The 12,779-nt window shown below is 38.8% G+C and overlaps 3 protein-coding genes across 4 annotated transcripts in view; 1 reads left to right on the top strand and 2 right to left on the bottom strand.

The window, feature by feature from the left end:
- The window catches only part of LOC107715826 (remodeling and spacing factor 1-like), a 15,670-nt gene extending 10,039 nt beyond the window's left edge, over positions 1 to 5,631 (bottom strand). The window contains exons 1-7 of the mRNA XM_016522038.1: positions 5,326 to 5,631; positions 4,310 to 4,401; positions 4,131 to 4,223; positions 3,739 to 3,944; positions 2,598 to 2,719; positions 871 to 2,381; positions 565 to 786 (exon numbers count right to left, since the gene is read on the bottom strand). Of these exons, the coding sequence (XP_016377524.1) occupies positions 565 to 786; positions 871 to 2,381; positions 2,598 to 2,719; positions 3,739 to 3,944; positions 4,131 to 4,223; positions 4,310 to 4,401; positions 5,326 to 5,479 (2,400 nt within the window). The 5' untranslated portion in view covers positions 5,480 to 5,631. The remainder of the gene's footprint in view (positions 1 to 564; positions 787 to 870; positions 2,382 to 2,597; positions 2,720 to 3,738; positions 3,945 to 4,130; positions 4,224 to 4,309; positions 4,402 to 5,325) is intronic.
- Positions 5,632 to 6,008: 377 nt separating this feature from the next.
- On the top strand, positions 6,009 to 8,514 carry LOC107715825 (mth938 domain-containing protein). 2 transcript variants are annotated; one of them, XM_016522036.1, is made up of 4 exons: positions 6,009 to 6,265; positions 6,628 to 6,770; positions 7,149 to 7,244; positions 8,146 to 8,514. In XM_016522036.1, exons 2-4 carry the CDS (start codon positions 6,639 to 6,641, stop codon positions 8,284 to 8,286), a joined length of 369 nt encoding a protein of 122 aa, XP_016377522.1. In that variant the 5' UTR covers positions 6,009 to 6,265; positions 6,628 to 6,638; the 3' UTR covers positions 8,287 to 8,514. The 2 variants fall into 2 exon arrangements, with proteins under 2 accessions (XP_016377522.1, XP_016377521.1); XM_016522035.1 differs by having other exon boundaries at positions 6,009 to 6,280.
- Positions 8,515 to 8,522: 8 nt separating this feature from the next.
- LOC107715820 (integrator complex subunit 4-like) lies at positions 8,523 to 12,775 on the bottom strand (the record flags this gene model as incomplete). Its single annotated transcript, XM_016522033.1, has 9 exons — positions 8,523 to 8,815; positions 10,192 to 10,312; positions 10,996 to 11,139; positions 11,242 to 11,401; positions 11,504 to 11,563; positions 11,647 to 11,777; positions 11,855 to 11,935; positions 12,503 to 12,596; positions 12,687 to 12,775. Coding segments are annotated over 9 exons (1,068 nt in total), but the record flags the coding sequence as incomplete, so codon positions are not given.
- Positions 12,776 to 12,779: the final 4 nt, after the last annotated feature.

Raw genomic sequence — 12,779 nt, 5'->3', positions numbered from 1 at the left:
TTAGCAAATGGCTGCAATATAACAAAGAGTGAAAAATTTAAGGGGGTCTGAATACTTTCCGTACCCACTGTATGTATTTTTTTTTCACTTCAGCATTTTCAACTAAGAAAAAATCTTATTTTATTTTAATTAGTTGCCAAGGCAACAATTCTAATATTTCTAAAGTTTTTAAAGTTTCAGTTTTTCATCTAATATGTATTTTTTATTTCACTTCAGCATTTTCAACTAAGAAAAAACATTTTAATAGTTTTAGTTGTAGTTAACAATAACAACACTGTTTGAAAATATATTTATAAATATTTTCAAATATCCCATAGACCTGCAGCAATTTCTCTTAATTTGAACTAGTAAGTAACCAGCTAGCAATTGTATAGCAACATGTTAAAAACCACATAGAAACACTCGTACTGAGTTTCACATGAGCAAGTACCACTCATGTTGCCATTTGATATTTGTGGTTGTACACTGTACATTGAGTCCTAGACAACTCTCCCTTTTGGGACATTAAAGTATAATCGATTTATAACCTAAAGTAGTAGTCTGAACTGACGAACAATAACTCACTAGTTCTGGGTGGTTGGCGAGCCCACAGTGTTTACAAGCATCTTCTGGTGGAATCTCATTGGATTGGTCCGATTCGTTCTCACTCTTGTGGTCTCCTTCCTCTGATTTGTTGTCTCCATTGTTTGCGGATTTGTCGTCGGCCACTTCTTCTTCCCGCTCCTGAGCTCCTTTGGACTTTGGACGAATTTTCGACCAACGTTTCCGCCGGTGTCGCCGTTTGGCCTAAAAGAGTCAAAAGAACCATTTGCGTGAATAAAAACATACTGTAAAATTCGTTGGACTGGATATAAAAATCTTTCATGCTACCTTAAAAGACTTGGGCTGTACTTCCGTGTCCACTTTTTTGTGCATCTCCTTCTTGGGATGAACTTTCGACTCTTCGTCTTCTACGCATTCCTCTTCCTCCTGAGCTGCTGAGGAGGCCAAAAGTTTCTCGTCTTGTTTCCTGTCCCGACTATCTGCCACTTTGGGGCTGGGCTTGCAGATTCTGGCAGATCTCCGCAGTGATCTCCGATTGCTGGTTTCCGATTCTTCAACATCCCTGTGCTGGAGTCCAGGCGTTCGTCTATGAAGCGGGATCTTAATCTTCAGGCGAATCCCTTCCTTCTGAAGTTCTGACGATACTTCTTCGTCATCGTCGCGTCCAATTTTTTCAGCACCCTTTTCCAAAACCTCTCCAATGCTGGATGCGTTTTGCCCATCTTTTCTTACTTGCAGCTTGGATTTGGTCTTTTGTAACCGTCTCTTTCTTGGGCTTTTCAGACTTTTGTCTTTGCTGACATACTCAACCACAACATCAGTTTTTTCTCCAGCTGACAAACCAGCCGTCTTGCTTTCGAGTTCATCTTCTTCGTTGTCAGCTTTTTCCAGCTTTTCCTCAACTGAAGTGGTCTCTTCAGTCATTGGCGACTCCTCAACAAGGTTCTCCACTTTCGCAGACACATCTGGGCTCTTACCGCAAACATCTTTTGACAAACCCTCAGGGATGCTACAAGGAAGAGGACCGTTGTCTGCTTGAATCATGGATTTCCCAACAAGGACAGACTGTCTTACACTATCTGTGCCTCCAACTTCAGTCTTCAAGACATTCCCATTTCCATGATGACCATTTGAAGAATTATCGTTTTCATTCAATGGCTTTTTACGCTCAATGGGACCTTTGATAACACCTATGTATTGTTCCCGTGCTGCCATTTGGTCAACCTTTGGCTCTTGTGGGACAGGGATGATGGCCGTCGGTCCTTTCTCCCCAACATTTGGGTATTCTCTGCCGATTTGCTGCTCCTTCAATAGCAAGACAGCAGGATTGCGAACGATTATACCTCCTGTGCTGATGCTACCGTTGCTGTTAAGGTTGTTGTTGTTGTGATTGACGCTGCTGTAGTGATTGCTGACATCATATCCTCCACTCCTTTTCAACTCCCTCTTCTTCAGTGGTATTTTAGCCTGTTGGTCGCTCTTTATAGCTCTAGTCACGTTCTCAAACACCAGCTCTTTCTTGTCTTCGTGCGCCTCTGATTTCACCGCTGGGTCGTGTTTGACGGAAGCAGTGGGCATGACGACGGAAATGGCGTTCCATGGTTTGGGACAATCTTTTGGTTCTTCTTTGACGAGAGTTTTGATCGTACTAACCCTGTTGTCAATGACAACTTTGGGTTTAAGAATTTCTGCAACTTTCTCTTCTTGCTCTGGTTTAATGGGATCCGTTGGTTCTTTCTTAATGTCTTTAGGAATTAACTCACTCTCATTGGAATTGAAGGTGCTGTTGGTAAAATGTCCTTGTCCGGATATATGGTTCTTCAAGTCTTCAGCCTCACCTTGAAAATGAAACAAAACAGAAGTACATGAGAAGCGGTTTAGCTTCAACCTCTATAAGTGAGAGTATGGCTGTAACTACACATTCACGATTCAGAATCAGCCACTGGAAAACCACAGCGGTTGACCACTAGTCTGGATACTGTGTGAGACTCCTTCCTCTCAATGTCTATGGTGCTTACAGCCCTGAATGGAAATTATTTTCCAACGAGTTTTACCTTTAACACCTGCTTTCTCCAAACTTGGGCTGGTGGGACAGTCTTGCTTCTCTTGGTCCGTCGCGGCTGGGTCGATCTTGGCTTTAAGCTGTTCTAGTGTGTCTGCAAGATCATTCCTAGTCCTGTTGGGAAAAAAATGCATTTCTTTTCTTTGATAAACTTCATTAAATGAGATTTCACTCTTATACTTAACTTGTATACTAGTATAACAAGGTTAAAGGAACACTCCACTATTTTTGAAAATAGGCTAATTTTCCAACTCCCCTAGAGTTAAACAGTTGAGTTTTACCGTTTTCGAATCCATTCAGCTGATCTCCGGGTCTGGCGGTAGCACTTTTAGCTGTAGCTTAGCATAGATCATTGAATTTGATTAGACCGTTAGCATCTCGCTCAAAAATGACCAAAGAGTTTCTATATTTTTACTCTTCTGTAGTTACATCGTGTAGCAAGACCGACAGAAAATGAAAAGTTGCGATTTTCTAGGCCGATATGGCTAGGAACTGTACTCTGATTCCGGCTTAATAATCAAGGAACATTGCTGCCGTACCATGGGTGCAGCAGGCGCAATGATATTACGCAGCTAAGACGCTTGACTGTCACAGGGCCATCAAGGCCATCACCCAGTGTTAGACACACTCCCCCAACCGATGCTGGTACGCAGCATGACAGAAATGACCTGTTCTTTTAAAGGAACACTCCACTTTTTTTGAAAATAGGCTCATTTTCCAACTCCCCTTTCTAGCCATAGCGCCCTAGAAAATCGCAACTTTTCATTTTCCGTCGGTCTTAGTACACAATGTAACTACAGAAGAGTCACATTTTAAATAGGAAAAATATAGAAACTCTTTGGTCATTTTTGAGTGAGATGCTAACGGTCTAATCAGATTCAATGATCTATGCTAAGCTACAGCTAAAAGTGCTACCGCCAGACCCGGAGATCAGCTGAATGGATTCGAAAACGGTAAAACTCAACTGTTTAACTCTAGGGGAGTTGGAAAATTAGCCTATTTTCAAAAATAGTGGAGTGTTCCTTTAAGCTTTTGAGGGAACACAAATAATGTTAAAATGTAGTCCATGAATGAGCTGTAATGTTCATCAAAATTCTCTCAACATTCTGGTCTTCTCCCCACTATTTGCTCACCTCGCAATGCATTTCCATGAGGACCCATCCAAATCATCCTGTTCCTCAGAATAAACACGTATATTCTGATCTTGATCTAACTGGAACCAGTAGAGAAGACCTTCCTTGTCTCTACCGATGGGCTGTAGACGCATCTTGTCCGGGTCTTCCTCGTTGATTAATGTCTTAAACTTGAGATTGTCGTCAAACTGGCACTCGCACAAGTACTGTTAGAGAAATAAGGAATAAAGGTGAATCTCAGTCACAATTGATTTTGGGTTTAAATTTGACGTAGACACATTCTCGACAGATTTCATTAGAAGCAATACAACTTTATTAAGTAATATCGCCATCAAAACAAGTCAAACTCTATTGCTTGAGAACAGAAAATAAGTTGCTTTGAAAATACTGACCTTTAAAATGCCAGTCTTACACGCTACCGTCATTTCCAGGTAGCTTTTTCTCTCCATTTCCCATGCCCAGGTGCTGTTAAATTCCTGGCACACCTGCATCAACATGATTTCAACAAACAGATGCATTTGCATGGGCATTTACATATTCATAGCATATGATTTAAAACTAAAACACTTACCTTTACAAGATACTTCTCCCATCTGTCTGGTGTGACCGACTTGCCGATCTTCCGCAGTAGTTTGACATGGAGCTCAATCAACGGCCGAGGAACTAAATTGTACAGAAATCAGAATTTATATTATTTTATCATTTGTAACATTACCATGAAACTTCTGTTGGTGGGGGAAAAACATGCTTGCGACACCTTTGATATTAACTTAACTAATGCAATCACATTCAGACATTTTTATATGACCAAACACTTTTATGTGGACCACCGTAATTATTTTATTATTTATGTTTGTATATAACTCATGTATATGTATATAACAGCATTTATTTATGCTCATTATTGTTTACCCCTTTTATTTATTCATTTAAATAAATGCTTTTTAAAACACATCCCTCTCATTACTATACAGTATTATCAAATCCATCCAATCCGCTGTCAGCGATGTCAGAGCATGAAGACCAATAATTCTGCGGTGACATTTACATATGCAATTCTCCTAAATGACAACATTAGTGTGGTGGAGCTCGCATTCAGCTATTGTTATACGACACCTACGTGTACACAATACAGTACTCAAAGGGGGCGGGGCGTAAACAATCGCGCGTAAACAAATCTGTGCAGCGGTACTATTATTATACAATCGTTATATTGTAACATAGGAAGTTTGACAGCGGCCAGCGCATGCGCACTGTGCGGCTACGGTCCCATCTGTGTTTATAATCTGAATGTAAATGTATCAGGCCAGTTTATCGAAGTGTCTCTCCATTTAATTGTGACCAACAGCGTGCTAACACCTTTAGCGGTGCGCACAGTCAATGATATTCTAAGATTAATCTTAAAATGTTGAGGTTAAGGGTGGAAAAATCACACATGACTGCTTTCAAAAACACGTCGCCACTTCACATTCCGTTTGAAAAGCATCGGGGACCCAACAAGCCAAACTTTAAGTGACCAAACCCCTGATGGGTAAAGATGAGGAGCCTGTCCAAATAAACACAAACCCAGCCTCTCGCACAGCTCACCCGCTGATGTCTCCTGTAAGTACCGCTCCAGCTGGGGGAACGACAGCTCGGGCAGATCCAGAACAGACCCGTAGCGCTCCAAAAACGAGCAGACCACCGCAAAACCGGGACTGACATCTGGAGGAAGAGCCGCTGTGGAGCCCGGAGCAGCCATCTTTCCTGGAGATGACGAGCTGTGCTCTGCTTAGACCCAAAACTGCCCACAATACACCGCGACACCCACCCAGAGCATCATCCAGAGGGGCATCTACAATGCCGCCGCCATCATCCTCATCATCACAACAATAAAGAGATGATGAAGATCATGAAGTGCTGCTTTAACATGCCACAGTTTTTTTTTCCCACTGACTCTTTTGTAATAGAAAAAGCGTCGTTTATTCGTGTTTATCCATGATCGGGATGAATAGTTAAATAAATACATTATATTTAAATGTAAATGTAAAAAAAAAAACAGTTTTTTTTTAACTTTGATAACAACACAATATAACATGTCACACTTATTTCCACAGACATTTTTCTATTATAAACATATTGTGTGTTTATTCATTACCGGGATGAATAATTAAACTATACATAAATGCAAATATAGATAATATTTTTAATAACAACAATAAACATTCTATTAATTGATTATAACCATATAATACAATATTCTTACATATTTTATTTATTCAATAACAGTACTTCTGATATGACGTTTACATATGCAATTCTCCTGATATATAATAATATTTAATATGCCGTGGCAGGTCAGTTGAGAGGATGAGTGCCATGCCGTTGACTGACTCCAGCTTTTTGTACGTCACTGAACGGCAGCCAATCAACGTAAAGTGCTGAAGCGTACGCTGATTTGACGCTGGCCAGTGACGTGCGTGGTGGGTGTGTCCCGCCGTCACACGAAGAGAAACACAACACAAGCAAGATTGAGTTGCAGGCCGAGGCAAGATTATATAATATAAATGAAATACATTTATAGTGCATGAATTATAAAGTTGTTTTTGTTACGAATATAATTTTTTGCATGAATAAAAACCTCGTTTATAGCAGATAAGGCAGGTTTTGTTGTATGCATGTACTAGTGCTTCGAAGCTGGGCTAATCGTTTCTAAATTGTATTTTAGATTAATAAAATGTTTTTAAAAAGTTGCAACAAAGTACATTGATGGTGCCAAATAGTAATACCACAATACTGAAGTTTTAACATATTCATGTACTACTGTATTTACATGGCACTCCCAAGGATCTTTAAAAATAGCATGGTACTTAATAAAATGCATGTGATTTGTCTTCCACTCTCTTACAGGAAAGCTGATCATGTCTTCTCCAGAAATTGCTTCTTTATCCTGGGGCCACATGAAGGTCAAAGGTTGCTCCACATCCTACAAAGACTGTAAAGTGTGGCCGGGTGGCAGCCGAGCCTGGGACTGGCGTGAAACCGGCACAGATGTAAGATGAACACCAGATCACACTGTAAAATCATCCTCAACTTATGGCATTATCTTCTTATAATTTGATATTGTCATAAACATTGCAATGCGTTTGAGCCATTTACCCTTAACATTACAGCAATGCCTAATATAATTTACATTCTTTGATTTGTCAGTGCATAGTAGCAAGATGCATCTACTTATTGTTTTATTACTATTTTCTACATTATAGAATAATAGTAATGCTTTTAAAACTATGAAATAACAAAAATAGAAGTATGGGAACTCTCTAGTAGTGACCAAAATGTTCAACATATTATCTTGTATTTGAACCAGTCTGCTTTCAATGTTATTTATTAGAGTTCTTCTGTCTAAAGTGCATCTGTGCTCCTGCCAGCATTATCCAGGCGTCCAGCCAGCCGACCTGGAAGAGGTCCTGAGGAAAGGAGTGCAGACGCTGGTCATAGGAAGAGGGATGAGTGAAGCTCTACAGGTAACAATGTGAATTTGCTGATCAGCACTGTCCATCATCTGAATATTGCAATCCTTAAAGGAACGGTTTACCCAAAAATTAAAATTTGCTGAACATTTACTCACCTTCAGGCCATCCAAGATGTAGATGAGTTTGTTTCTTCATCAGATTTGGAGAAATGTAGCATTGCATCACTTGCTCAGCAATGGATGCTCTGCAGTGAATGGGTGCCGTCAGAATGAGAGTCCAAACAGCTGATAAAAACATCACAATAACCCACACCACTCCAGTCCATCAGTTAATGTCTTGTGAAGAGAAAAGCTGTGCGTTTGAAAGAAACAAATCCATCAAGACATTTCTAACTTCAAACCGTCACTTCTGGCTAAAATATGAGTCCATAATCCATAATAACACTTCCTCCGGTGAAAAAGTCCATCCCTTGTTGTCCTCTCAGATCCACCGACATATTTGTTTAGAACTGTTTTCACTAGTAAATGGTGTTTAATCTGTACATATTTCTCTCCTGATTCAGACAAGATGACTTTTTCACTGGAGGAAGCATTATTATGGATTATGGACTCATATTTTACCCAGAAGCGACAGTTAAAAGTTAAAACATCTTAATGATAAATTTCTTTCTTACATACACATAGCTTTTGACTTCTCGAGATGTTAATCGATGGACTGGAGTGGTGTGGATTACTTGTGGATTATTGTGATGTTTTTATCAGCTGTTGTGACTCTCATTCTGACGGCACCCATTCACTGCAGAGCATCCATTGGTGAGCAAGTGATGCAATGCTACATTTCTCCAAATCTTTTCTGATGAAGAAACAAATTCTGATGTTCTGGTGAGAACATTTTCAGCAGATTCAGCAATATTACTTTAAATAAGCTAATCTGCTTTTTTTTAATGTTTCAGGTGCCTCCATCCACCCTAGATTACGTGAAGAAGCAGGGTGTTGATGTCAGGGTGTTTCAGACCGAGCAGGCCGTTACAGAATATAATGCTCTGGTGGGACAGGGAGCTAAAGTCGGCGGGGTCTTCCACTCCACCTGCTGATCACATCATTAAAATAATCAGCTAATTCATTTAATTGGTTGTTTAAAGTTCCTTACATTACAAATGAACATTGTTTTCTTAGTATATGCTTCTTAATTTGCACTCTAAACTACTGGAGGATTTTTTTCCTTTGGTGAAAATGTTATTTGCTTTATAATCATTAAATGATTATTCTTTGAATGTAGGCTGTGAAAATACCCCATTATCACACACACAACAGTGATACAACTGAACAACAACAAAAAAAAAAAAACATTTATTTCAGATAAAACATAATTGTGAAAACACTTGATTTTGTGTTGGCTGTTAATTTCACATATATACTGCCTGGATTCCTCGGGTCAGCGGCGAGCTGGTTTGGGCATGATGAAGACTTTGACAGGTTTGCTGAGGTGGATTGTGCCCTCGATGCAGCTCTCGCTGGTGGGCAGGCCGTCCATACTCTCGTTCCACGCAGGTTTAGATGCAGATGGTTTACTGCTGCTGGAGCTGTAGGCCAGGAGCAACCGCACCTCAATCTGACAGGCCTCTGAAAGTAAAAACACCAGTGTTATTTTAGTAGCACTATTTTAATACTATTATAGTTTTCAATAATAGTTTTTATTTTTATATTTTCTCTTTTCATTTTAATATTAAAGTTTGAAGATTTTTTTGCGTTTTTGTCTCTTTTTTTAATATGTCTATATAATTTTTTATTCATTTTTATTTCAGTTTTAGTTTGTTACTTTAGTACATGAAGTTAAACTAAATAAAAATGAAAAATGTTGCATTGGCAACTAGCTGAAATAAAATAAGTTTACGTTTTTTAACATTTTATTTTATTTCTGTAGTTTATTTACTTTCAAGTAACCAAATGTTTTTTTTTATGATTTTAGTTAAACATAAAAAAATAAGAACACAAAAATGTGTGATGCACTTTAGATTACATTCTACTTTATGCTGTGATTGTTCTCTTATAAAAATGACTGGAATGGTATCAGATGGTACTACTATGATAGAAATGTACACGTTAAAGTACTATGGTTTTTACATGGTACTTCAAGGTATTTTGGTTAGTGTAGTATATGAAAATCTTTTTTCAGCATAATCCTAAATTTGTAATTTCCATGCAAATATTTAGTGAAAATGAAAATAATAATAATAAAGATTATAAATAATATTTTTTTATTTTGAATAACAAGCACTGATGACTTGTGCAAAATGCACCCTTCTCACAGACTGTGATGCCACATTTCCACAATTATTAACATCGTAAATTTTAAAAGTTATTTATATTTAATTTTTTTTTAAATAATATACATTTATAATACTATACTTTGTGTTTTCTTACATTGGCATTAAATTACAGAAAGTGTTTCTATAACAACAGCTGCTTTCTCTTTTCTGACCTTTTCCTATTTTTGTAAGGTCATAGAAATGCTATCGTGGATTTTTTTCTTTCACTATGGTGGAAAAGTGGAAATGCAAAAATTATATTTGTTGCGGTTTCTGTTCACCACTATATTACACAACAATGATGACTTGCGCTTCTGAAAACCCTGGAAATGTGAAAAAGGTCCATAAGGACAGGAAAATGTATTTTTAAAAAAACATCAATTTTGATTTTCTCCAAGGCAGAAATGTATTCAGCCTCAGTATTCTGCTGCTCACACAGACACTCACAGATATAAAATAACTCATGCCTTGTTGGACTGGATGCAGTTCTATTTATATCTGTGGAACTGTGAAGGGTTCATGCTGTTCGCTGCCAGCAGAGAAGGATTTGTCATGGTGTTTGCAACATTATTTTATTCAAGGACAAAATACAAAGAATAGCTACTGCATAATAATCCTCAACCAAAAATATACAACTGATGTCTTGATGTGCACGTGTCTATTAAAGCACATTTCAGAAAGGACACGTACCTGTCCAGGCAGAGTGAGAGAGATAAACCTGCGTGATCATTCGCACACGTCCAGGTCCTGGGGTCCTGAAATCTCCAGGTTTGGGGTGGATTATGTGACACTGTCCATCTGGATACAGCACCTGTGGGACGATGAAGAAAAAATGAATAATGTGCATCAATTGCTCAAAGATTTTATTAAACAGATTTAAAGCCAATATAAAAGCATTTAGATGGGGAAGTCGTGGCCTAATGGTTAGAGAGTCGGACTCGTAACCCAAAGGTTGCGGGTTCGAGTCTCGTACCGGCAGGGATTGTAGGTGGGGGGAGTGAATGTACAGCGCTCTCTCCCACCTTCAATACCACGACTGAGGTGCCCTTGAGCAAGGCACCGAACCCCCCCAAAAAAAAGGCTGCCCACTGCTCCGGGTGTGTGTTCACGGTGTGTGTGTTCACTGCTATGTGTGTGCACTTTGGATGGGTAAATGCAGAGCACTAATTCCGAGTATGGGTCACCATACTTGGCCACATGTCACGTCACTTTCACTTTTTCACTTTCATAAAATGGCTCATTTTATGCACAAAACACAATTTTCAATGAAGGAATACTAACATTTAAGCAACTGGCAGATGCTTTTATCCAAAGTGAATGCATTCAGGTAAAAGTTTTATCCTTTCATGCATTCAATGGGAATCAAACCTATGACCTTAGCATGCATAGGTTGGGATTTAAATGCATCAATCAGGAATTGACTGGATGGGGAAACGTGTCTACAAATGGTTGGAAAGTTTTTTGTTTTTTTTTATTTAACTGAAAACCTCTGACCTGCACTTTGACTGTTGTCTGTGGATCTCGTACGTGTTCAAGAGTAGCATCGATGTCTAACGCCACTACCAGCCCAGAGGTGAATCTCAAAGGGTTGTCTGATTCTCCTGTCGGCTCAATAATTGTCGCTGACGCTCTGTGGATCTGACAAACCAAAATAAACAGAAAAAGAGATATTCCAACAAACATTTGGAAACAAACAATCTAGAACTTCCTGAAGCTGTTTGTGTGTCAGAATCCACAAACCTGCTCGGGTAGTTTGAGATGGATGAATCTGCTTTGCCGCAGTGTGGTCTGAAGGATTTTAACCAGATCTAGAGGCTTGCAGGCCGTCAGCCTGGGCATCAACTCCAGGAGTTTCTCCACAAAACTGTCCTGGAAATGGGGCAACTCGGTCATGAAGAGTCTGAGAATGGAAAGACAAGAACATTCAATGATTGTTCATACATATCAGCATTTAGATTGAGATCTTATGCATGTATTACACATCCTCTTTGACTGTGTTTACCTCTGAAATGACTCCACATCCTGCAGGAACTTCTCACAAACACCAAGAACACAGTCAACCCTGTTATTTGGAAGAAGAAATATGATCAGTTTCAAGACTTTGAGATTTTCTTGCATCATAAAAGTTTATTAGTAAGTGCTGACCCTCGTTTGGATCGGGCCGTCAGGATGAGCTGTAACGCTTTCGCCTGCAGCCGGACGTTGTGAAAAGTGGCGATCTGCTGCGTCTCCAGACCGCTGTACAAGAACTCCAGCTTATAGGTCTCATCCAGGATCTGTCACACATTACAAAGGATTTTTGGTAAAGTTTGGTGGGATGGCTCAGGTTCAAATTAATTTCGGTAAGACATACCTGTCGAGCGGCTGTTGAAACTTTGGCGTTCTGTTTAAGACAAAGCGGCACAGCCATGGTCCATAACTTCTCCTGAAGTGCCTGGGTTTAAAAGAAACAATAAAAGTTATGGATAATATGCCTTATTTTATCAATACAGTTACAAGGGTTTACAAAAGCGTTCAAAGGTCTGTGGTCGGTAAAAATTTTTTCATGTTTTAAGTCTCTTATGCTCATCTAGGCTGCATTTATTTGATCAAAAATACAGAAAAAAATTTAATATTGTGAGATGATATTGTAATTTAAAATTGCTGCTTTCTATTTTAATACATTTTAAAATGTAATTTATTCTTTTGATGCAAAGTTGAATTTTCAGCATCATTTGTGATGCATTTTTTCAGAATTCTTTGATAAATATAGAATGTTCAAAAGAACATTTATTTAAAATAGGAATCATTTGTACCATCATAAATGTTTTTACGGTAACTTCTAATCAATTTAATGCATCCTTGTTAAATAAAAAAAAATATCCTACTAACTCCCAACATTTGAATGGTAGTGTATGTAATTATATTCAGCAACAATAATAATTACTAGGTTTTTACATTTTCTTTAGAAAACAGGAGTTGTGCTAATGAAGTACTAGCAGTGTATTATATCTGTATTCACTTTGGTAAGCAACAGCTGGCAGTGCAGGTATGTGGCACAGAAATCTGCAGATCCAGCCAACTCCGTCTGCAGCTCCCCCAACCGCTGCAGATCTCTGTATGTGACACAAATCAAAATCATCTTAACAAACACTTTATTAAAAGACCTTAAATTAATATAGTTGTAGTGCATTAAAGGTTCGAACCTGATGGTAAACTCCAGCAGATCCTGAGCACCAGGTGTTTCCAGGTTTTGAAGGGCGCTGACCCGAATGAGACTGTCCTGAAGGAAGTTCTGT

This window comes from Sinocyclocheilus rhinocerous, unplaced genomic scaffold (assembly GCF_001515625.1).
Source record: "Sinocyclocheilus rhinocerous isolate Xijiao unplaced genomic scaffold, SAMN03320098_v1.1 scaffold540, whole genome shotgun sequence".
Lineage (NCBI taxonomy): Eukaryota > Metazoa > Chordata > Actinopteri > Cypriniformes > Cyprinidae > Sinocyclocheilus > Sinocyclocheilus rhinocerous.
The sequence above is the reverse complement of the archived record's forward strand: the minus strand, read 5'-3'. Positions and strand labels throughout refer to the sequence as shown.